This window comes from Amblyomma americanum, chromosome 1 (genome assembly GCF_052857255.1).
Source record: "Amblyomma americanum isolate KBUSLIRL-KWMA chromosome 1, ASM5285725v1, whole genome shotgun sequence".
NCBI lineage: Eukaryota > Metazoa > Arthropoda > Arachnida > Ixodida > Ixodidae > Amblyomma > Amblyomma americanum.
The window spans coordinates 142937922-142961649 of NC_135497.1; the positions used below are offsets into that span (position 1 = coordinate 142937922).

The 23728-nt window shown below is 51.7% G+C and overlaps 1 protein-coding gene across 2 annotated transcripts; it reads right to left on the bottom strand.

The window, feature by feature from the left end:
- Nucleotides 1–2585: 2585 nt before the first annotated feature.
- LOC144113780 (uncharacterized) lies at nt 2586–23108 on the bottom strand. Of its 2 annotated transcripts, XM_077647091.1 has the most exons (6): nt 22530–23108; nt 22356–22468; nt 21236–21413; nt 15326–15580; nt 4731–4944; nt 2586–2760 (listed from the first exon to the last, which is right to left on the bottom strand). In XM_077647091.1, exons 1-6 carry the CDS (start codon nt 22984–22986, stop codon nt 2640–2642), a joined length of 1338 nt encoding a protein of 445 aa, XP_077503217.1. In that variant the 5' UTR covers nt 22987–23108; the 3' UTR covers nt 2586–2639. The 2 variants fall into 2 exon arrangements, with proteins under 2 accessions (XP_077503217.1, XP_077503218.1); XM_077647092.1 differs by lacking the exon at nt 15326–15580.
- Between the last annotated feature and the right edge of the window lie 620 nt (nt 23109–23728).

Below are 23728 nucleotides of genomic sequence, written 5' to 3' on the forward strand. Positions count from 1 at the left end.
AGACCCCTCTCTGTGCGCCAGCTGTAGCCACTATTTTCCAGCAAATCAGCACGCACAGCCTGCTTGAAACCCCAGTCCTTCGTCCCTATCCTTCGAGAAGACCACACAAACAGGCGACTACAAAAATGGACTTGTTGATAAGGGCAAAGTCCTTGCGCACCTCAATACGCAAACAGCCTTAAATGGGTTTACATCATACTTCCACAGCACAGCGACGCGTAGTAGGCTTGAATATTTCATGCATAGGAGGTTCTGAACACCTCATCACTGAATACAATGAGCCTGTATAATTCATTACCCTAGTCTTGCACAATGTTTTACTAACCTCACCAGAATCTTTACTGATTAAAAAAAAAGGCAATGACAAAGGAAAGGCGCAGTAAAATCCTCACTCAGGGTGGTGAACACCCGGCCCGCGCAGCGAGGTGAGGGAGGAAGGAGGGGGTGAATGGGGAGAGAGATCATTAAGAGTCGCAATAGCGTAGCTCCGGATTAGCTTCGACCACCTTTAACGTGCACGGTGCTTATATGATAGTGCTTGTTGCGTTCGGTCTTCCGGTCCACAGGTGCGTTATTGTGCATGGAGAATTCTCTCGATCCGCCGTAGAGGTGTTTGGAACCAGACCTTTCCTTTTTATTTATTTACAATAGGGGCCCATACGAGGGCATTAAATAGAGGGGTGGGGGATCAAACATAGATACAACAAGAACAAATATTACAAAGCGCAAGAGCAACTGCACATATGCGCAGGCGAACAATTTGAAACAGCAGAGAAAAAAAAAGGAAGTTAAGCATCACGTATCCGCTGACGAACACCAAAAACTTAGCACAATCTAGTAGTACAACATAAGGCAGGAATAAAAACGCTCACTTCTATTTTACCGCCTGCTACAAAATGTTCAAGTGGTGTTAAACTTTTATCGGTTTATTGTTTCGGCCATCTTTTTCGGTAGACGACTCCGATCGTTGATGGCTAAGTGTAAAAATGAAAAATGCTTGAGGTCAGTGTGTGAGAATGGTTTGGTTTGGTTTATGGAGTTCTAACATCCCAAGGCGACTCGGGCTATGAGGGAAGCCGTAGTGGAGGGCTCCGGAAAATTTCGACCACCCGGGGTTCTTTAACGTGCACTGACATCGCACAGTACACGGGCCTTTAGAATTTAGCCTACATCGAAATTCGACCGCCGCGGCCGGGATCGAACCCGCGTCTTCCGGGTGAGCATCCGAGCGCCATAACCAGTGGGCCACCGCGGCGACAGTGTGTGCGAATGATCGTTCAACTTGGTTAGCATCAATCATCATCTTCACCAGCGTGACTACGTCGAAGACAAAGACCTCTCCCATACGTCTCCAATTGATCCTGTCCTGTGTCAGCTGCGGCCACGAAGGAAAATTTGCAAAGCAGGTGCGATAAGTGGTACAGTGTATAAAGTCGGATTATGATAAATTTTGTGCCAGGAATTAAACGGGATATCTTTCGCTTGCTGTCTAGAGGAATCGGAGGTGGAGGTTACTCTCAGTTTGAGAGATGCTGGAGCAAAGTGAATTTGCCGGGAGATAAACCGGGCAGCCTTATTTTGAAGGGATTCTAGCTTGTGTAAAAATATATAAATGATGAAGTTCCATATGAATGACGGATAATCTAATTTAGAGCGGAATAATGAGGCATAAGCAAGAATCTGTGTCTTTCTAATTAACGAAGTGTGCGACAAATGAATCCGACTGTTCTGTAGGTGCTGGCTAGTATGTTTTCTATGTGGACAGTCCACGATAAGTCAGGAGTTAGGTAGTAGTAGTCGTAATAGACTATCTGGAAAAAAATACAAAGTTTGTCCTGGGTGAGAAGGCCAAAGGCAGTTTCCCGCCTCACGAAGCCACCTCACCCTTGACAGCAGCGTCAACTACTTAAAAAATGAAATCAAAAGCACTTCTAATGCAATGCATCAGACAAAATTTCAAAACCAAATTTCATATCCAATACATAGAAAACATACCAGGTGTTTCAGAGAAAACTATCAATAATTCTCAAAAATAGGTTTTTTGAGGTAAAAATATGGCTTTTTCAGCATAGTATTACCAGTGTTGGCGGACACCAGAAAACCGGTGAATCGTCTTTAGTAGTAAGCTGGTTAACAAATCTTTTTTATTAACTTCTTATCTAGTAGAATTAGGCGCCTACTTGTAATTATAGATTTGTAGCCGGTCGTTAGTAATAGCCATATCAGTTTTCAGACTTTCAAAAACGCGATTACCTTCGGCGCTGTGGCTCGACAAAATTTGTCTAATTTACATTTATAATATTACCAGCCAATAACGCATAATCGAATAAAATTTCACTGGCGCTCGAAAACTTTGGTTGCCGCTTTATTGTTAACCGTGGTACCGTGCTAGCGAATTTATCTGCCTTAACAGTGACAAGACTTGGCTGGTAAGGCCATGTGACGTAGCTACTACGCGCGTCACATACTTCTGAAGTTTGCCTATACACGCTGATGGACGTTGCGAAACGTTCTGGCGCTCGCTCGCCCCCTCCACAGTCCAGCAACATTCACGATAAGAAAGTGCAACCCGAGCGGTTCGCGTGGAAGCAGTGGGCGGCAAACAAATTTATTGTCGGATATACACTGGCCATGGAGCGTCACTGCGCGCTCCGGGAGCGTCCAATGACGGGGTTTTCGTCACGAGAGCGCTGCAGGAGGCAAGTGCTGCTGCGCTGCGTTTCCACTCCTTGCACCCCGCCATTCGGGAACAGTCGAGACCTGCGAGCCGGAGACGTGCATGCGCAGATATCATGAGCGAGGCACCGAGATTTGTCTGCGACTGCCATTTCGGCTATACGTATACAGGGAACACTTGTTTTGCTGCCGGGTCACGAGCGGTGCTCTCGTAATACCGCGACTCCTGCGGTCTAGAGGAGTGACGATCACAGTTATTGTCACCCTCGAGAGATTCGGAACCCTGGCGATGTTAAACGAACCACATTGCACGAAACAAAAGAAAACACGATGGTCTGCGTATTCTGCACTTGTTCTTCGAAAGCGGACAGGAGGCCGCCGCATTGGAGACAGAAATCGACGGCCAGTTTTGCGAAGCCACTGGAAGTGGCTTCTGTTAGTTGCCTCTTTGCCACTGAAGATCCTGTCATTTGACTAAATTTCATATGATTCCAATACTGTCCTTTTAACGCGATAGCGTTAAGGGTCCCGCTGAACGTTGAGCAGGCGTTCTAGTTGTTTTCGTTGGCGTTATGTCGAGAAAATCTAGACTGAACGAGGTGGCCGTGACGTCACAACAAGGTGACCTCGAGCGGGTAATTCGAACACCCTACAAAGATCGCACAGTACAACGGTGATGACGTAACTACACAATTCCCCGTTCTTCTCAGGGTTGTGACGTTGTTCCGTTACCATTAGTTAGTGCATCTGAAGAAATAAAAGAAATTGGGCTAAATAGAAAAATGGTCGAGCCGGGACCGGAACCGCTGCCACTTCGGTCATGAGCCCGGCGCCAAGATCGCTGGGGAATGTTTGTTTGACTCGGTTAATTGTGCCTTGCGGTAATAAAGGTTTAAAATATAAAAAATAAAACGCAATTTAGAAATAAAATTTGAAATAAAATAAAGAACAGTGTCCGTGTCCGCGAAGTGATATGCAAAGAGGACCCCATGCCGCTGGAGGGACCCGTTACCGCTATCGCGTCATGCTCTTAAGGCGGAGCTTAAGTGTCCCCCGAATTTTAGTCCACGTTGCTGCTTGGCGTAAAGCCGAATTACAACAGCAGGCTCGTTTTGAAGAGTTCGCTTTGTGTGGCGAGGAAAACACATATACCGGGTGTTTAACCTAATATGTTCTATACAATTAGAATTTTTTTTTTACTAAGAAGAGTGCTCTTTCGGCATAGCATTGTCAGCGGGGTAGCCCATCAGTATACAGCTAAGACGTACTATTTAACTATTACTAGCTAAGTACAGTAATAGTTGGAAAGTTAACTGCTCAGTATTAGCTAACCATCTTACTAGTTAGCACGTCTTAGCTGTATCCCGACGCACTGCTGACAATGCTAAGCCGAAAAAGCGCTCTTCTAACTCAGAAACACTATTTTTTAAAATTGGAGAACATCTTAAGTGAAACACCCGGTATGTACCACTGGGGACAAAAGTTTCCGGGACGCGAGTTGCAGTATAAACGTTTATTGCGGCTCTACCTCGCGACCCAAACGCCTGATATTTTGTGAAGAGAGGAAGGTGCATTTAAGCCTTTAATGCCTTCATAGAGTATCAGGCGACTGAGTTTCGAGATGGAGCCACAATAAACGTTTCTACTGCAACTCGCGTCCCAGAAACTTTTGTCCCCAGTGGTACATCGTTTGTCAAAAGTAAAGAGCTCAAGCGTTTTGATTCTGAACCGTGCCCGTGGAAGTGCTAGCTTTCAGGGGTACAAGGTTCATTTCGCCTTCGGGATATCCGGAAAGCTGGCGACAGCCACACAGCGTTGGCGAGAAACAAACCCCTTGGGCTCCTCACTTTTGACAAAGGGTGCCGCACTTGAGTTGCCCCGAATTAAGAGGAGGGCATCGGAAGAGCCAAGGAAAGCCTCGGGCAGCGACGGCGTCCGTTATAAGGCAAGTTGGATCAGCGCACCACGCAGCGAGCCAGTACGACAATGAAAGTTGTGCCATATCCGAGTGCAGCCTCGTGCGGGAGCCGATCGATCTGCAGGGCCGCGCTCACCTGGACGCCAGCGAGCCAGCATTGCTGGTCGAGGAGACTACTGCGGCGTCCTGCTGGCTGCCGGCCGACGGCTGCGGGCTGCTCCCGTCGCACACACTGTGCACGCTGCCGGCGCCCGTCAGAACCTCGTTTGCCTCCAGGGGCGCCAGGTCGTCGGCGCCCTCAGACGCCACCCTGTCGGCGCGCTTCTTGCCCCAGCGCTTCTGGAAGCCCGCTGGACACAGAAGGGGGCGGCAGCCCGCATGAACGCACTGACCCTGTGCTTGTGCCGCGTCGCTGGCGGCCGCTCGCGATCAACCACTGACCCGAACCGCAGGACGCCCAGTGCTGCCCCGGGACGGCGGTTTGCTCCCCATCCGCCCCGTTGTAAACGCTATTCGCTTTGTTTCCCAAGCCTGCATGCGGTCCGTGCTTCCCCCGTCCCGCGAATAGCGGTGCGCAAAACGGTTTCTCGCAACTGGGTCGCGGCGCACGTGCTTCGCACGCTGCGAAGCTTAACATCCGCGTAACTCGCGGCCGAGTGCCGTCACAGGGCCATGAGGAGAGCCGTGTCAACGCAAAGGCGTACGTGCGCGGTGTGGGCAAACAACCCAGCGTTCCGGGAAAACTGCCGCGCTGGCGCCGCAATGTCTGGAGCACACCGCTCGCCAGGTTCAAGGGCAACGGGGAGAAAGCCGCTGCACACGTCTGCAGCTCTGTGGGCGCAAACAAAGGGGCGCGCGATGCGTCGGTTTGTTTAGAGCAGCAGACCTACACGGACACGTTCTGTTTGAAACTTTGCATTTGCCCCTAGTTGTAAACGGGTCGTTTTCCCTCTTCGTTCCTGATAGAAAACTGCCACCAGTCACCACGCGTGTTAGAAGAAAGCGCAGTTTAGTTTTTGCTTCTTTCGGATAAAAACGACGCAGCTGTCTTGCGAGCGGTCATACGGTTACTGACACGTGCCAATGCCAAAATAAATTAAAGGAAATTAAAATGAACGAAATTCGCAATTAGCACAAATTTTAACGCAATGCTGAAAGTTTGTGAATGAGGTATTGCATCGCATGCACGAATGCATTAGCAGCTGCAATGGCCCGCATTCGTATATACCGCGCTGATCACGAGTACTGCAATTCTGAGCCGCCGCGGTGGCTCAGTGTTTATGGTGCTCGGCTGCTGGCCCGAAAGACGTGGGTTCGATCCCGGATGTGGCGGTCAAATTTCGATGAAGGCTAAATGTTAGAGCTACTGTGCAATGTCAGTGCAGGTTAAAGAGCCTTCCACTACGGTGTCCCTCATAGCGTGGGTCGCTTCGGGACGTTAAACCGCATGCATAAACCACACGAGCACTGCAAGGATTCTGTTTCCTGGAAGAAAGGAGCTCCATGTTGAAAGGGAACTGTCGTATCACACCGCTAGATAGGGTTGAGCGAAATCGCGGTATCTGTGCACTTGTCCCATACATAATCAAATAATCCTTGTGCATGCGAAACGTCCAGGCGCGATCTTTAGCTCGCCGTGCAACGTGCGCTGCGCGCGTTTCGAGGAACTTGCGTGAGCCACTGGGCATCGCGCACAGGCGCCACATTGCCTTCGGCTTTTCAGCGCGTGTTTTGAATGAGGCATGCTGACAGCGGAAGCCGAAACGCTGCGTGCGCGAGGCGCAACCGTCAAGGAACGTTTTGTTATGTCAAAGCGTGAAGAAACGCTTTGCCTTGCGTAGCGCGCGCATTGCATTTAGAAAGCGCGAAGATCAAAACACAGAAAAAGAACGGAAGAAATTGGAAGGCCTGAGCGAAAGGAGAGCGTACAGCAGGTGACAGGCGCGCTGATGTGCGACGCGCGCCCGGAGGCGAGGCTAGCGCCCTCGCCGGCCGCGTTGTTTCGGTTTCGCCCGTGCGCAGCCCCGAAATTCCAAGCGCTCCAGCGGCGACGTGAAAGGCATTTTCGAAATTCCAAAAACTGATATGGGTACCACATACTCTGGGCTACAAACTTCTCAACAAATGAGGAACCTAGCTGCAATAGTTGGAAAGATGACTAATATTAGTTAACCAACATTTTGTTCTCTGAAGCGCGCTGACAGATAGGATGGTAAGAAAGCAGTAGTAGTAGTAGTAAAGACTTTTATTCGACCATAATTTATAGGCCGAGCATGTCGACCGCCTGGGCGACCAGAAGCCGCTGTTCTTCTTCCCCTTCAGCGCCAAGCCAGTCGAGCCAGGTGGTGATGGATAGAAAGGGTGGGGGGAAGGAACCCGACTGCTGAGCAGCCGGGCAATAGAAGAGGCAATGGGCCAGGTCCGCATAGATGCAGGGGCAGTTGGGACAGGAAGGGTCCGATCGATAGCGATAGTGGAAGAGGCGGGACGGGGTGATAACTGCATTCATCTGAATGTGCCGAAGAAGGCGAGACTCCGGCACCGTGAGTGATGGATGAGGAGGAGGGTAAAGGCGTTTGTCGAGGCGGAGCTCAAGGTAGACCTCTTTTATGGTGCGGCGAAGGGTGAGCCTCCCACCGTCCTCCGAGGGCTTGGGCCAGGGGATCAACGGTGCCCGGAAAAGTGTGTCGCGGGCGAGCTGATGGGCCAGCTCATTGCCGTCAATCCCTGAATGCCCAGGGACCCAGCGGAGGAAAACGATGGAAGGCTGCAGTGCGGAGACCGCTCGCTCGACCTCCTGTTGGAGAGAAGGGGTCAGGGTGCGTTTCTGTATGTGGTGTATAGCGGCTTGTGAGTCTGAATAGACTGTGTACTCTTGGAGAGAGGGAAGGAGGGCAAATGACTGGAGGGCATGCGCAATGGCGAGGACCTCGAGGGACAAGGCGTCTGGAGGGTGTAGATAAGGCCCGCTGGTGTGGGTTTCAGGAGAAGGGAGGTGTGGATGGTACAGGGCGTAGCCGCAGGAACCTCGAGGAGCCACGAAGGAGGCATCCGTGTAAGCTACACCCTGGGTATCAAAGAGAGGGGAATGGTGCTGTGCGGCCGCATGACGACGTCCGGCGTGCAGGACGGGGGACATGTTGGTCGGGAGGGGAAGGATACGAAGATTGGGAGCGGGGGTGGGAATAGGAGAGGTAAACGGGGAGATTGGAATGGGCGAGATACCCGCTTGAGTCAATAACCACTGACCCTGACGGGTAAGGGAAAGCCGGGCGAGTTGTGAGTCACGATGGAGACTGAGAAGAGAACGAAGAGGATGGAAGAGGCCTGTGGCAAAGAGCTTAGTGGTAGAGGTAGTGATAGGGAGGTTGAGAGCTGCCTTGTAGAGGCCCACAAGGGCAGTCTCGAGAGCGTTAAGTTGAGTCTCATTGAAGGAAGCGTAGGGTGCAAAGTACAAGACTTTGTTGAGGGCCAGCGCGTGGGCAACGCGGCACGCGTGAGCCTCGTGGAGACCTGAGCGTCGAGTGACCACGCGCCGCAGGAGGTGAGTTACAGAGTGGCAGGTGGTGACAGCGCGGTGGAGGGCTTGCACATTCTTAGCCGCATGCAAAGGGAAGCCAAGAACTTTGCACTGTGTGACGACAGGAATGGGAGAGCCAGAAAGGTGGAGAGAGACGAAGTGGTTGTGTGAGCGCTGGTAGGAGGAATGGTTGAGAAGGAGAAGCTCGGATTTCTCAGGAGCAGGAGAGAGGCCAGCGGTGGTGAGAAAGGAGTCGATGAGATGTAGGCCACGTTGCAGGGTGTCCTGTACGTGACCGGGAGAGCCAGATGAACACCAGAGAGTGATGTCATCGGCGTAAAATATATGATGCAGGTCGGGAATTTCAGCTAGCTGGGAGGCGAGAGGGGCCATAGCGAGATTGAAAAGGGTAGGAGAGAGAACAGCACCTTGAGGAGTGCCACGGGTGAGGTGGTGTGGGTTAGACAAGTGGGTATCTACTCGAAAGCGAGCCACACGTTTAGAGAGGAATGAGCGGATATAGGAGTACATGCGGGAGCCACAATCCAAAGAGGCGAGTTGAGAAAGGATGTGATCGTGGCAAACACCGTCAAAGGCCTTGCGCACATCGACAGTCACAAGTGCATAAATTTGAGTGGGTGTAGGGGACAGGAACGTTTGCTGGAGAATCAGAAACATGTCCTGTGCACAGACGCGGCGTCGGAAGCCAATGAGAGAATGGGGGAAGAACTCCCGTGCCTCAAGGAAATCAGATAGGCGAGTCAGAGCCATTCGCTCAAGGGTCTTACCAACGCACGACGTCAGGGAGATTGGGCGGAGGTTAGAGAGAGAGGGAGGTTTGCCCGGCTTTGGAATCATAGAAATAAGGGAGGATGTCCAGGAGCTCGGCAAGCAGCCGCTCTCCCAGGCCTCATTGTAGGTTTGAAGGAGGAATTCTTTGGCGCAGTCAGGAAGGTTACGAAGTGTGGTGTATGTAATGGCATCCTCACCGGGAGCCGAGCGTGTAGAATTAGCAGCCAGAGCAGATTCGAGCTCCCGGAGAGTGAAGCATTGGTCCAGATCGGGGTTAGGTCCACCTGAGTACACCGGGTAGGAGGGTGCCAGAGGGGGCGGGAGGTAGAGAGAGGCGAGTTGATCAAAAACTTCGGAGGGAGTCCCCTGAGTGAGGGCTTTAGCTAGAGTGGGAGCAAGGGCAGGCTTACTGCCAAGGAGGGATTTAAAGAGAGACCATGCGGATCGCGAGTGCAATGCAGAATCAAGGCCATCACAAAGAGCACTCCAACGAGAATGCTCGAGGGAGGCGCAGTGGGCGACGATCTCAGCCCGCAGAGCAGTGATCCGGGAGGAAAGTTGGGCATTGTGTGGTTGGGAGCGAAAGGAGCGTTGAAGACGTTTACGGCGACGCCATAAACGGATAAGGTGTGGATCTGGGTCCTGGATTGGGTAACGAGAGCGAACGCGACGGCTACTGGACGTGAGCGCTGCAGAGATGCGCGACGTCCAGTCGTCGTAGGATTGAAAGGAGTCGGAGGCGAGATTTGTGCGAAAAGCATGCCAGTCAGTGTGAATAACCGGATGACAGCGAGGGATGTGGGAAAGAGAGGTGGTGATATGGATGAGAAAGTGGTCACTTAGAAGAGTTTCGGCTGTCACCTGCCAGTAAAAGGAAAGTGATCCCCGAGAGAAAGTGAGGTCGGGTGTCGTGGAGCGTTGTGAGGCAATACCCGCTCGAGTAGGAGAGCCAGGAGTATTAAGAAGGGTGAGGTGGCGTTCCTGGGCCAGACAATGCAGGAGGCGGCCGGGTTTGAGGGTTTGTGGGTAGCCCCAGAGTGTGTGAGGGGCATTAAAGTCACCACCAATGAGGAGATGGGAGGTAGAAGGAAGAGAGTGAAGGAATTTGCCCAGAGCAGAGAATAAAGAGGAAGTGACAGGGGGGTTGTAAAAAGACAAAAGGACGAGTGAGATGCGGGAAGAAGGGTGGTAATAAACCACACAAACTAAATATTTAAGGAGGGTGGAGGGGATGTCAATTTGCTCTACGAGCACGTCACTGCGTACATAAATAGACGCAAGTGGCGTGGCCGTAGTGGCATGGTAGGCGCGGTAGCCTGGGACATTGCGGGCCGTCCGGGTCTCCTGGAGAAGGAGAAAATGAGGCAGAGAGGGGCGGGTGAGTAGGTACTGGTGGAGGGGGGTCTTATTGTGGCAAAGATTTCGGCAGTTCCACTGCACAATTTCGAGGTCCTCGCCAAACGCCATTATGAGAGTGGAGAGGAACGCGATGGTACGCGTTCCTTCTTTTTTGCCGGGGGCAGTGACTCATGGACGGATTGGAGCATAGATGTGAAAGATTCCAATTGCTTTGATTGTGCTTGGAGGGTGGTAAGAATCTGGAGAACCGAAGTTTCCAGCTGAACCAAGCGAGTGTGATGTGCCTGTGTGGTGGTTTCGACAAGGTCAGCCAAAGGGGCGACCTGGGCTCTGGAGGAGGGAGTGGGGAACGTGGCAAGGTGCTCATTTAGCTTGCTAAGCTGGGAGGTAAGAGAGGAGGTGGTTGTCTGGAGGGTTTGAGTCAAGGCATGTATCTGCTGTTGTAGATCGTGGGAAATGCGCTGCTGCTCTCGCTGCTGGCGTTCGAGCATTGCTAGCCGGAGGTCGAAGGAGCGGCTCGCGTCAGTCAAGGATGGAGAGGGTGGTGTAGTGGAAGAGAGGGACGCTGGCACCGAGGATCCTTTAACTATGGCGGCGAAGGAGCCTGGTGGTGACGTGATCGGAGCTGATGGATATTCATGATTAGAGGAGGAGGACGAGGAGGAGGAGGGGGTGGTGGGTTGAGTGGCCCGGCGCAAAGCTAGGCGTCGGAGGTATGCAGCTTTAGCACACTCGCGTTGTTTAGCAAGGAGCAAGGGGCAAGTGGGGTCGAGGGAAGGGTGGGTATTCACCTGGCAATGAACGCACCAGGGCTGGGCACACACATGAGCGGAAGGGTCAGCGGGTAGAGGGGCAGCACAGCGACGGCACTTTGCCGGAACGCTGTGCTGGGGGCATTGGTGGGCGCGGTGGCCTAGAGTGAGACAACGGGTGCAGGTGGGAGGCTTAGGTTTATGAGGACGGCACCGGAAGGCAACGCGTTTGAAATATACAAAGTGGGGGATGACGGTACCAGCGAACGTTATGAGCACTGATTGAGTGGAACCCATCATGCGAGCAGCGAGAATATCTGTTTTGAAAGATTCTAGTTCATGCATGAGCTCATCAGGAGTGAAGTGGCCACCGGCGTTATGGATGACGCCGAGGCATGAGATGGGAGGATGGGGGGAATAAGTTTTGATGCTGACAGGCTTACCGTGAAGGTGGAGGTGCGTGATAGAAAGTAGGAGGTGGGCGGTGAGAGGAGAATGAGTTTTTAGAAACACAAGGCTTTGGGCTGGCTTGGCCTGAAGGGTGATGTCTGCACTGGTCTTGGAGGAAAGTTGTGCAGCGGAGGTGACTGCGGCGAGCACGTCGTAGAGAGGCAGCTTGGGATTGAGGGTACCAGGAGGGAGTTGTATGCCAACAGTGATGAGCTCGGAGCGGGGTCGGGTGGCGGAAGCAGGCTTACGGCTGGCACCGATGGTGCTCCAGCCGATGTCCGGGGATGGAAAGTCGTCTACCGGGGACGCCATGAAGTCCATGTCTGCCGACGAATCGTCAGCCTGGGGCGCAATCTGCGACGCTGGTGCCGGGCTGCAGGTCTTGGTGTCAGCGGGTAATGTGGCTGGTGTAGGCGCGGCGGCACCGGCGGCGTCGACGAACGCAGGCGGCTGCGACGCGTCTATGGGCCCAAAGGTGTTGACGTCTCTTAGAGCGTGGAGTTGGCGAGCGGTGGACGCTGCGGCGACGACGAACGCTGCCGGCTGCGCCGCGGCCGTCGATCCGGAGCTCCCAGCGTCGCTCACAGTGTTGGTTGCGACAGGATTTTGCGCGGTGGCGTGGGCGGTTGGAGTAGGCCCCGCGGTGGCGGCATCAGTGGGTCTGGGCTGCAGGGGCTTCGTGAGACGCTGCATTGCAGAGGTGCAGGCGCGGCGCGTTAGGGTTAGCGAGGCGCCGCGCCGGTTCAGACTTTTGGAGGCGCTTGAAGGGCCAGCCCGGCAGCGGGCCGTGATGCCGATGGTATCCACGTGCTTCGGAAGCCTTCCGGAAACGATGGAGAGGAAATCCAGGGGCGGGCGAAGCCCTGGATTAGGCCAGGGGCAGGTGAAAGCGGAGCTCGATAGGCAGCCAGCTAAACAGGGCGGCGCCACCTAGCGGATCTCTAAGAAAGCATTATCTAAATATCCAATGGCATTAACTCTGTACAAAGTCTGGTTCAATATGGCCAACTAAGAGATTTCACTACAGCGCGAATGACGCAGTCCTCTCGACATAGTTTGGCTCTTACAGGAGAGAGTTCGTCGAAGCCAGCTCTGAAACAACTTCTGAGGGCAGCACACAAACTCGCTCAGTCACTGCATTCTCTCGTCATGAGCGCATGAGCCAAATAATACACTGCCGCGGTGGCTCAGTGGTTATGGCGCTCGGCTGCTGACCCGAAAGACGCGGGCTCGATCCCGGCCGCGGCGGTCGAACGTCGATGGAGGCGAAATACTGGAGGCTCGTGTACTGCGATGCCAGTGCACGTTAAAACAACCCCAGGTGGTCGAAATTATTCCGGAGCCCTTCACTAGGGCATCCCTCGTAGCCTCGGTCGCTTTGGAACGTTAAACACTCTAAAACCATACTGTTCAACGCGCAGAAGAGAACCCAAAATAGCGCGCGCGAAAGTTGCCGAGTCCTTTCCGGCGACATTTTCAGGCTCGCATCCTTCCCCGTCGCACGCACCTGCGTAATTCTGTTCAGAGATGGTTATTGCTTAGATTATTTCAGGCGTCACGCAGCTACCATGGCCGTGGCAAGTCAGCAGTGTCGTTCCGGGAGGGTCAGTAAGCTCCCCCTCCCCCACTGCACCCAGGGAATTCCCGCGCGCATCAATGGTGGGGCCGGCGGATGAGTACTTACCTGTGAGCGTGCAAAAAGTGACGAGAGGAGAGGGAAAGGCGCGCAGGCACTGAAATACAAATTTTGACTGCTTCTACGAGACGCATCCAAAAAATTCTTCCTGCAGGACATTCGTCAAGCAGCATCCCTCAACATCCCAGGAATACCGCACCTTTATTTCCCCTTTCAGAGCCCCTTAAATGTAAAACGGCTGTAGCAGCGACGCAACAACTGAGCCTTGTGCCACCTCTAATGTGGCATCGAAATATCCATCGATACTGACAAACGTACCTGCTGGCTGCTTTTTAAGGATGTCGTTAAGGAAAAAAATAATGCGATTTTCCTCTGAAAAATTAAGATTTACCTGCGACGCACATTATCATGTGTATTCCTGAAATCGATGGAGGTTATCTTTTTATTCCAATCGCATGACTCGTGTGCAATTTCTACTGCTTGCATAACCTTTGAGATTCCCTGATGAAAGAACCCACAGTAGCAGTAGTAGTGAGACCATGACTCAGTGCATCAAACACAGGGTGGTTATTTCCACACTTGGTACTCGCTGATAATGTTATTAAACGATAACTGTTCTCTAGTATATCCAGAGACAATATTTTCTAACAATTTACATGCCGGAACGTGAGTACAATTGACCCGTCGGTTTACTGCGTTAAATATGCGAGTAAACCTTTCTTTCAAGGCTCACCCCTGAAAAGCGCAACCACCACCTGCATTACGCACATGCACTCTGCGGGCGTCTTTTGAAACACATTTATCAAGCGTCATTTCGCCGCGAAGAGCCGCCGCTGATGACGCGGTTAAGGGCTTCCGCACCGCAGGAGATCTCATAACGCCTCGTGCCTGACCGACCTTGAGCATAACCTGCGTGCCGCATGGCCATCTGCGTACAGCGTCATCATCCATATACGGACCAGTGATCACTATCAACCAGCGCCTGCGACGCGAGGTCAGCTCTTGGCACGTCGCCCTGTTAATGTAAAACAGCGAACAATGGGACTCTTGAGATTTACTCTTGGCGGTTCGAGAGAGATTCACGCGGCTGCCTTGCGAATACCATACTCTCTCTGTGCCCTGTTTTCCTGCATGGACGCGCAATATTTGCAGACCGTGACGCCAGCCTCTAATCTTTACCCTTGCCTCGAAGCGGACGCGAATCTAAAGTGTCGTTGAGCACCACGCGCAAGTGGCGCTTTTGCATTCGGACGATTGAGAGAATAGAGGTTACGAATGGCTCCTACGTCACTGACTTTCCATGAATTAATGAGTGCCGCGCCCGGAGTAAAATGGAACTGGGTCTTTATTTTTCTCGCAACAGCAGCGTCGCGAAGCTTCGACACTGAGCGCGACAGCAAGATGCGATGGTAGCAATTAAAACGTATACGCTATGCCTTTTTTTTATAAGGTCGCTGTTGTGTAAGCTCAAGGAAGGAATATGAGTGCTTCATAAGATCCGACTCCAATGCTGTCAGTGCACGTAACCCGGACGAAGCGCATGCGTGTTTGCCTGCGACCACTTGGCGTTCGTATCGTCCAGCACGCGAGGTTTGCCTCCATCGAAACGCGGCTGCCGCGGCGGGAAGAAAGCGAATACCACTGAGCCGCAGCGGCGGATAAGCGGAACTCCAATCATTCGTACGTGGCTCGTTCTAATTGTTGCGCTTGAGCAGATTTAAAGCTGTTAAGAAACAAACGGTCGACTTGTGTGCTCAATTGCAACTTCTTTTTTCGTTTATTCGAACAGAATGTTACGCACAAATAATGACATTCGTGTAGCGGACTAAGGGACTATATCGTTGCGTACTAAAAAAAAAGTAAGCACGCACCTTTTTCAGAACACAGCATTAAAAGGACAAGTTGATGTCGACGTATACCGACTGATTACCACATTATGCGTTCGCTGAAGACGGAGCTTCTGTAAGCCAGGAAAGACCAAGAAATGAGATGAAAGTGTCGCTTGCGTATCTCTGATGCTATCCCACATCGTCATTCACTTCCAGCGTGCGACCACGAACTCCCTAATGAACCCGACGCCATTACCAAAGTCGCGAGTTCGAATCGAATGGCGGGATAAAGTATTACGTCTTTTTTTTAGCCCCAAACTTCTCGGCATTAAATACGGACGCATGCGAAGGCGCAAAGAGACGGTGGAATCAAACTCCAACGGAGAGCAGCACCTCGGATGTGGTTGATCTTCTTGCGGCTGAAGAAGGAGCGCAGCGACTGCGCCCACCGGTCCACGCGCTTTCGCCGGGCTCCGTCCGCGTCGAGGCCCGCGCGCGGGCTCCCCTGGCAGCGCCGGTACCAGCGCTGGATCTGGCGCGCCGCCGCCTCCTGCGCCAGCCTCAGCTCGTCCTGGTCGCCGGCCGGCTGCGCAGGCACGTCCTCGGTCGACGGGCGGCCCTGTTCCACCGAAAGCTCCTCGCTGCCCACTGCGACGGACGGACGTGCACGCGCCCGATCGCGCAGATCACAGGACGCTCGCCTTGTGCGGTGCGCGAGTGGAAAAGAGAATCTTTGGTCGCCCAGGTGGGTGGAGAAGAGTGCGAGAAAGAGCATTAGCTGGGCACAACGCACGAGTAAAAGCAGTGCTCTGCGGGTAGGCGTAAAACGCCGAGGCTGCAGGTGGGGCCAGAGCGGATCTAGCGATTGAGGTGAAGGCATGCAGCGTGGATACTGAGGGCGTCAAGCGGCACTTTCTGCAGGATGTGTGCTTGGGCGATAGTAAGGGCAATTGCACACTCGCTGGGCCGTCTCAGATCCGGTTTCTGCGTCTTCGCACTGCGCAGCTCCAGTTTTGAAACTGACTATACCTATATTTCATACCTCGCGTCTCCGCAAGTTTCATTTGAGTTGCTTCATAGCAATGCTTGGCATCGAGTGAAATCCTTGGTGTAGACATGGACAAGTCATGGACAAAAGATGCGAGTTCACGCAAAAATCAAACAATTTCCGCGCGGTCAGGCAAAATAGGCCATCGAAAAACATGGAAGCATGGGGCATGCGTGACTCTATCCCCTGGAAGGAAGGAATCTAGTTAGAGAGGAGACGGATGATTTTTTTCCCGCCAATCCGCTTGCCGTGAACTTCTGTCCATGACTGTATACGTACTCTGCATGTCGTTTGGCTATTATCTGTAGCCTCATTTACCTACACCCCACGAGAGCAGCCGAGCAGGTTCGGAATTCGGTGAACCCAATTCGATGCTGCAGCATTGTTCAGGCGCATCTTTCCAAGTAGATCCAGCTTGACAAACCACCTAACCCGCTCCGATGCTTGTTGCAGGCCCCATAACTCAACGAGCAAATTCCTCCTCCACAAAAAATGATTCGACTAAGTGTGATGTTTACATAAATGTAGCTCATGCGTGCGCAGCAAGCGGTATACAGCCATCAATTGCTCCACGGCTAAGATAAGTCTGCGCCTTTGACGCCAGCTGTTGTTCCTGCCTTCGGCTGTTCTTTCTCAGCCTTTGTTTCGTTTTATTAAACGAATTTGCAGATTACTCTTGGCTGACCACCTTATAATTCCGCTTTATTGTTTTGCGCTCGTTTCCTGAGGGCCCCTTTCACGAAGCTAGGCTGGCAACGGAGTGCGTATACACGCGGACTGCATAGTATACTGTGTCGAGAGTGTACATAGAGACAACTAGAAGACGAAAACAGACGCCCAGTCAGACTCCTGCGTGCGTTCTTATTGTATATGAGTCTCTCACTTAACGTGATATCGTTAAGGGTCCCGATAGTCGTTGGCCGTTAGCGAAAAATCCGGATGGAAGCGAAGAATTATTAAAATTCAAGGCCAAAAGAATGATCGGATTTGCGCAAAATTTGTCAGGTTCATGTAACCAAAGGAAATTTGGGCTTGGGTGGGAATCGAACCAAAGACCTTCGAGCTACGAGACGGGCACTCTACCCACAAGCTATAAATGCCCGTTGGTTAAACCTGAATAAAGGTTTGGTTTATGGGGGTCTAACGTGCCAAAGCGACTCAGGCTATGGGGGATGCCGTAGTGAAGGGCTCCGGAAATTTCGACCACCTGGGGTTCTTTAACGTGCACTGACATCGCACAGTACACGGGCTTCTTCAATCTCGCCTCCATCGAAATTCGACCGCCACGGCCGGGATGGAACCCGCGTTTTTCGGGTCCGCAGCCGAGCACCATAACCACTGAGCCACCGCGGCGGCATGAATAAATGTGGACAAGCGTTGTGGTCTTTGACATAGTGGACACTGTTAGAGACATGTACTCATCCGTACACTAGTTACCAATGTGCATCTGTACCACCTATATCAAATGGGTAAGTTTTGCTAGCGAAATTGACCATTTTGTCCCAAAATTGTCGTTGTCCCATGTTGTCGGCTAGCTGTAACAGTTGTTTTCTTTCTTTTTTTTTCAGGTGGGGAAGGGGGGGGGGGGTGCATGTGCAACAGCCCCGAACGGGAGTAGCTGTCGTGGCGTGTTTTATACGCGGTTTTTCCTTCCTTGTCTCCCGCTCTTCGAGATGCGTCGTGATGTTATTCATCAGCAGTTCGTGTGTACATGGTGCGAACAAAAGAAACTAAGCTTGAGCTGTAGCAAATCAGTTACCAAGTGGCTCGTGCGTGAACATGGCTATGCGGTCACGACGCGGTCGCGGCGAGGCAAAGGGCGTGCCTGTTAAAACACGCGCGGGCACGAAGCACGAAAGCAAGAAGGCGAGCCAAGCGACGCTTGTTCCACCGACTCCGGCAGAGCACGCTATAGAACACAGATCACGCGCGCAGCTGCGACTACACATGCCAAGGCAATAAAAAAAGAACTGATTAAAATGTTAAACATTTAGTTTGTCTGTTTTGTTATTAAATAATGAAACGACACAAAACCTCCGGTGCCCACATGACACGCAAACCCGGTGTCACACAGGTCGTTGTGGCAATGGTTGATGAACAGCCTCAGTTGAAATTGTCTGGGCCTGTTCGCACGTTTAAAGTCAAGTGACCATCGCTGCTGCGTAAGTGATTCGCCTTAAACAGTATGTTTACGCTGGGCATCAGGTGCGATTTTCGACACACCGACGGGAACCTCAATAAGCTCAAAGGCGATGCCAAAGACTGCCTTTGTGACACTTGTGCCCTGTTTGCGCTGCTTGGTCTTTTTGGCAGCATAACTACTATAGACACTGCAGCCAAAGTGACGTGTGTTTGGTTACGGTGATTGCGTTTATCGTCACTGCGCTATTCATTGCTTTGCCGAAGTGCTAAGCTATTAGAATATTTCAGAATGACAAGGACCGTATCGGCTACGAAAGATGTTCACACACATATGTTCCATTTAACTGCATCCAAGGGTAGGAAACAGGAAAGAATTAAAACATTTGTATGTGCGAGCATGCAAGTGAAGCAGTATTGTTGGAGGTGGATATGTGGTACTGCGGCATTTTTTAATTTCATGAAGACGAAATAATACAGTTCAGATTAATTATTTGAGCTTTTGAAGCGCTGGGCGTTCGTAGGAAGTTTCAGTAATGAACTTGTACGGCATCGGCTCCCAGCGACGCAATTTCCGAAGCTGCACAACTACGCTGTACAGTTTCAATAAGATGCGCGGGATCTGCAACATTCGCGGCAGGAGCACCTGGCTCGTCCGGATAGAGCCCGATCCTGATACATCAAACTCGGAGAGGGGGAGAAATAGTCCGATATATCGATAATTTATTACATAAAAATGACAATAGATAAGCTTACCTGTAAACTAGAGGCAAGCATACACTGCACCCACGCTATAGTGACGCGCATGCTTCTGGCGGCGACACACCGCCCGCCGGCGTGCTCGCTATAGGCGTTGCTTTTAGGCCTAAAACTGCTTCCCATCGGCGCCGCAGCGGACGGTTCTCTGTAATTAACGACTGTCTATTACGGGATGTCTAATACTTTTAACAGTGCACTATAAAAATTAATCGTTCATTAAAATATTTATGTACAGTTGGTTTCCGCAACGCTTCGGCAGCGAAGCACACCAAGCGAGGGCCACCGCTAGGCTTTGTTAGTTAGGAAGGCTTTACCGCATGACAGCGATGTTGCGCGGAAATTCAGTACAAGGAAAAAAAAAACGCAGAAAAGGACGCGTTCACAAGAGGAAGGAGTAGCCAGGACGACGCTCGGTGAAAATGGTCACAACAGAGTCGGGTGCATATATGCGCGTAAGCAACAACGCCGACAAAAAAAAAATGATAGTGCAGGTCTGTTATCTTTCACGAGACAAACTATCCCCAATTCATGAAATGGTATTCTCTTGAAGTAAACCGGAGCTGTCGCTGACGCATTCAGCGCCTAACTTCTTGATTTTAAATGCTTCTAGGATTTCTCATTCTATTTGTGTTTTTCCGCAGCCGATGATTATCGGCTGCGTTATCGGCGCTGTTGCTTACGCGCACGAACACCCGGCTCTATTGTGACAATTTTCCCCGAGCAAAATTCAGTTGTGTTTCGCCCTGTCTACTCCTTCCGGCGTGTGACCGCGTCTTTTTCTGCTTTTTTTTTGTAATCATACAGCAGCTGGTCCATGAAGGTATACGCTTCGTAAGCACAAGAGATCGAAGACCACCCTCAATCAGATTCCGCATTCACCTCGTCGCACGGTTTCACAGCACTACCTACTGTGCAGCCAGCATGCCCGAGGCCGCGCAGCCGACCCGTCTGCGCACGCGATAAGTGGTCGAAGAGCACCGTCACAACTCACTTGCAGGAGCGCGGCGCGCAGTTAGATACCGAACTACCGACGAAATTGTACTTCGATATTACTGCATGACTTTCCCACATTTTTACGCAAGATTTTCAAGGGGATAATCTGAGTGTTCTATATGGCCAATAATTTGAAATATCCGCGATTTCGATATATCCGGGCTCGATTGTGTAATGTTGCAGTCGCTATCAGCTCACACGAACGGCCGCAATCGCGTTCTCCTCCGGTGCTCGCACGCTTCATCCGGAGCGCGAAAAAAAAAAGCAAACATTCAAAGTAATATATCTTACGTAAATTTCACCATTCGTGCTTGTGCGTGTTCTCTTAGTGAAATCCTTTACTTGTCGTCAGCTCTTGGAGAGTTTACTACTTGCATTGCCATAAACTGCAATACTCTTGTTTCACTAGGCGTCAGAGAATCCATGGTCAAGGCTTACGAGATACGAGACACACATACGTGCACAGCGGTGAAAAGGTTCAATAGTGACTGAAGTAGTGTCGCGGAAAAATGTGCCGCACCGTCACAAGTCACTTGCTGGAGCGCGGCGCGCAGTTAGGTACCGAACTACCGACGAAATTGTAGTTCGATATACTGCATGACTTTCCCACATTTTTACACAAGATTTTCAAGGGGATAATATAGCCTGCAACACTTCAGTCAAAGTTTACGGCAATGATGAATCGCGAAGTTTCCTTCCTTCAGTTGTCTGGGCTGTGTTGCATATCATAACCCCCCCTCGCCATATGTGTTCAAGTTCGATAGTTTGTAAATGCAAAGAGAACTGAGAACAACAAATGGAAGCGCTTCGCTTCGCTGAGGCGCAGAATTTTGTTGACGCGGTATTCTGTTCCGCGTAATGGACAAGAGGAATATTCCTCAACATTCACGGTTACCTGCGAAAGTCCCCAGATCATTTAAGGGGAGGGAGATGTCGTCACAAAAAGCCGGCCAATCTTAACAGCCCGAAATTCTACTGCCGTAGCAGCAGCGATAGGTGCGAGGATTGCGCCGATGTCATGACTGCACAGTGCGCCAACATGCAGGCTGCATGCTCCACACGTTATGAAGATGAACTCTTTCACCACAGTGTAGCAGTTTTAGGCGCGATGCAGCGAAGCGAGTTTGACGCTCTCGCAAAGGCATCTTGAGGTTCCCCTTCAGCCAGGCTGAACAGCACCCCTTCGGGTACATCGATGCCCACGCGCCTCCCAGTAACGGCTACGCGCCGCGCGTCCGTATACGAAAGCGGCCGGCGCCAGGCCGTTGCTGAGTGACGGCCCGCTGGTCGAACTGAAGCCCTGCACGCGGACGTGGCGGCGGAAGCTGCGCGAGCATGCGAGGCGCGTTTCTCTCGGAGCTCACCCGGCAGGGCACTCGAGAGGGACACAGTGGGCGTGATGAGTCCCAGGTACTCTTTGAGGCTGTTCTCGGTCGCCTTGACGATGACCAGGATGCCGACGACCAGGGCCACCACGCTTAGCAGCAGCAGGAAGGCCCCGGTCTCGCTGTTCATAAAGTCGGGCCCCACGTCGCGCTGTACCTGAGCGACGAGAGCGAACGTTACTCGAGTGGGCATCGCTCAGTGTATCCGCGCACGAAGCGATTCAGCCACGGTATGTCAAACGAGACTGCTGCTCTGAAATAAAAGAGGCTGGAGCAAATCGAATTAAGGAGTAAGACTGTTGACCTCGCACAACATAGTCGTCCTGCTGTGTGCTGGTGGTGCATTTATGAACACCCAGATCCAAAAGTTTACCGGGACGCAAGTTGCGAAAAACAACCTGCAGCCTGAAAACCTGCAGCCCGCGCTTTATGGTGGGAACTTTGCACAGCCCCTGTAATTTTCAGGCTACCTGCTCAGACTGCACGGAAATAGCATTCTTCTGCAACACTTGTGCCCAGCAAACTTCTGACGCCGGGTGTGCACATATTTCCGTGACAAAAAAAAATATTTTTCCTCGCCTATCGACAGCTAACTTTTTAATCCAAAGTGGCTACAGGCTGGTGACAAGGTAAATAATATTTTTTCTTAATGTTCGATTAAGATCGCACCAAAAGCACTATGGCCCCATCGCACGATAAATCTCCTGCTCCTGGCATAACTCTGCTGTGGTCGTCATGAGAATCTTCATCTTTTAATTTGCTTTCGGCCAGATGGATTGGCTGCTCATGCCATATCACAACTTCGGTAAACGAACAAGAACTATTGGTAGCCCAGACCAACTACATGTAAACAATTCCAGCGTTTGAAATGCCTCCGAAATATTGCCACATTGCATGCTGCCACAAAACGTCCAGAAATACCTTCAAAAGTTAAATGCGGCCTAACTTTTGGTCTGAGATCTCACGTGAGTGTCTTTGACTTTAGTGAGTGGCATGAAACAAACAGGACCAGCACGGCATGGTAGGCTAAGTGCGAGGACAGATGAGCTTTAGTCTCGCTAACGACAGCAGTCCAGCATGTGCATGGCGAGCTGCAGACCTCGTGATGCTCGATCCAGGACACCGATTTTTGGGACTTGGTCGCGGTCACGAGCAGTGGGGTAGAGTCTGGCGGCCAAACGTCGGGCGAACCCTTGGATTCTTCGGGACCCCCTGCGCGCAGGAGGCGACGCCGAAGTCAGGAGCGAGCACGAGCGAGAGAGTCGCTGCCTACCTTGCTTCGACCAATACCGCATGAACTTGCGCCTGCGCCTCTTGATCTGCGTAAGCGTGACCACAGCCCCTGGGGTCTTGCAGATGGCGCAAGGGCCCTTGGCGTTCACGTAGCGTGCCAGCTCGTTCATCTGTTTCACCGTTTTCTGCCCGACGTCGACGACGCGCTTGCGCTTGACCGTGGCCTGCCGGGTGGGCACTGCGACGTTCTCGCACGACGTGCTGGTCGCTGCGTCGCGCGGGATCACATGGCCGTCCGAGTGACCACGTCGCGCCGTCGACCAGTTCTGGAGCGGCCAGTTGACGCCCATCCAGGCGGACGAGGACCGTACCAGGCTTCCCGCGGGCGGGGGCCCATGGTCCACCGCGACGTCGCCAAGCGGGGGGTTGCCCTCCGCCGACAGGGCCTCATTATCGGCGTCGCGCAGGCTCAAGACGTTCGTCCTGGACTCGGACATAGGGCTTCAATTTTGACCCAAATGTTCACCGGACTTGGGAGCAATTTAGCGGCAATAGTTGCACGGCCTAATCATGTCTAGCTCCTTTGGGCGAGCCGCCCGGCTCTAATCGGCGTCGTCTTTCACATCTCGCTGGGCGTGATTCGGTCCGCGCGCCAGCTGCGGCTAGTGTGCGGTAGTTATATTTTCTTAAATGTCCCTTGCTACACAAGGGATGGGATTAAACTGAAGCAAACAAATAACAATTATTATTTAGTACTGAAAATGATCGGTTGTGTGTTCTTGAAAAGCAGATGATGCGATGGCGACGATGTCTGTGAATGCTCGAAAAAAGATCGAAGAAAAGATAGTAGTGCGTGATGGTGGGTGGGAAAGTTGAACTGTGTGGCTGTATATACGGTGCTTAATTGCCAGCCATTCATGTCTTCAATGGACACCGACATACCCAACAATTCTGGTCAAAAGCATCTTTGAACGGGAACCAGTTTATGAACGCAGTTTTTTCATATATTGTAAGATTTCACTATAACAATCAATGTATCCGCTGATCTCCCGTCGACATGCTCGCATTTTTTTTGCTATTAACATTTTTGCTGTCGTCGAAAGCGTTCCCCATTTGTTTTCTATGGCATCTTAGCTGCTCGATGCGAGTGATGGAAACGCTCTTGTGCTACATATCGGAAGAATGGACCATTACCCTCTGTATTTCCATAACAATACTCCACAATATTTCAATATTCCA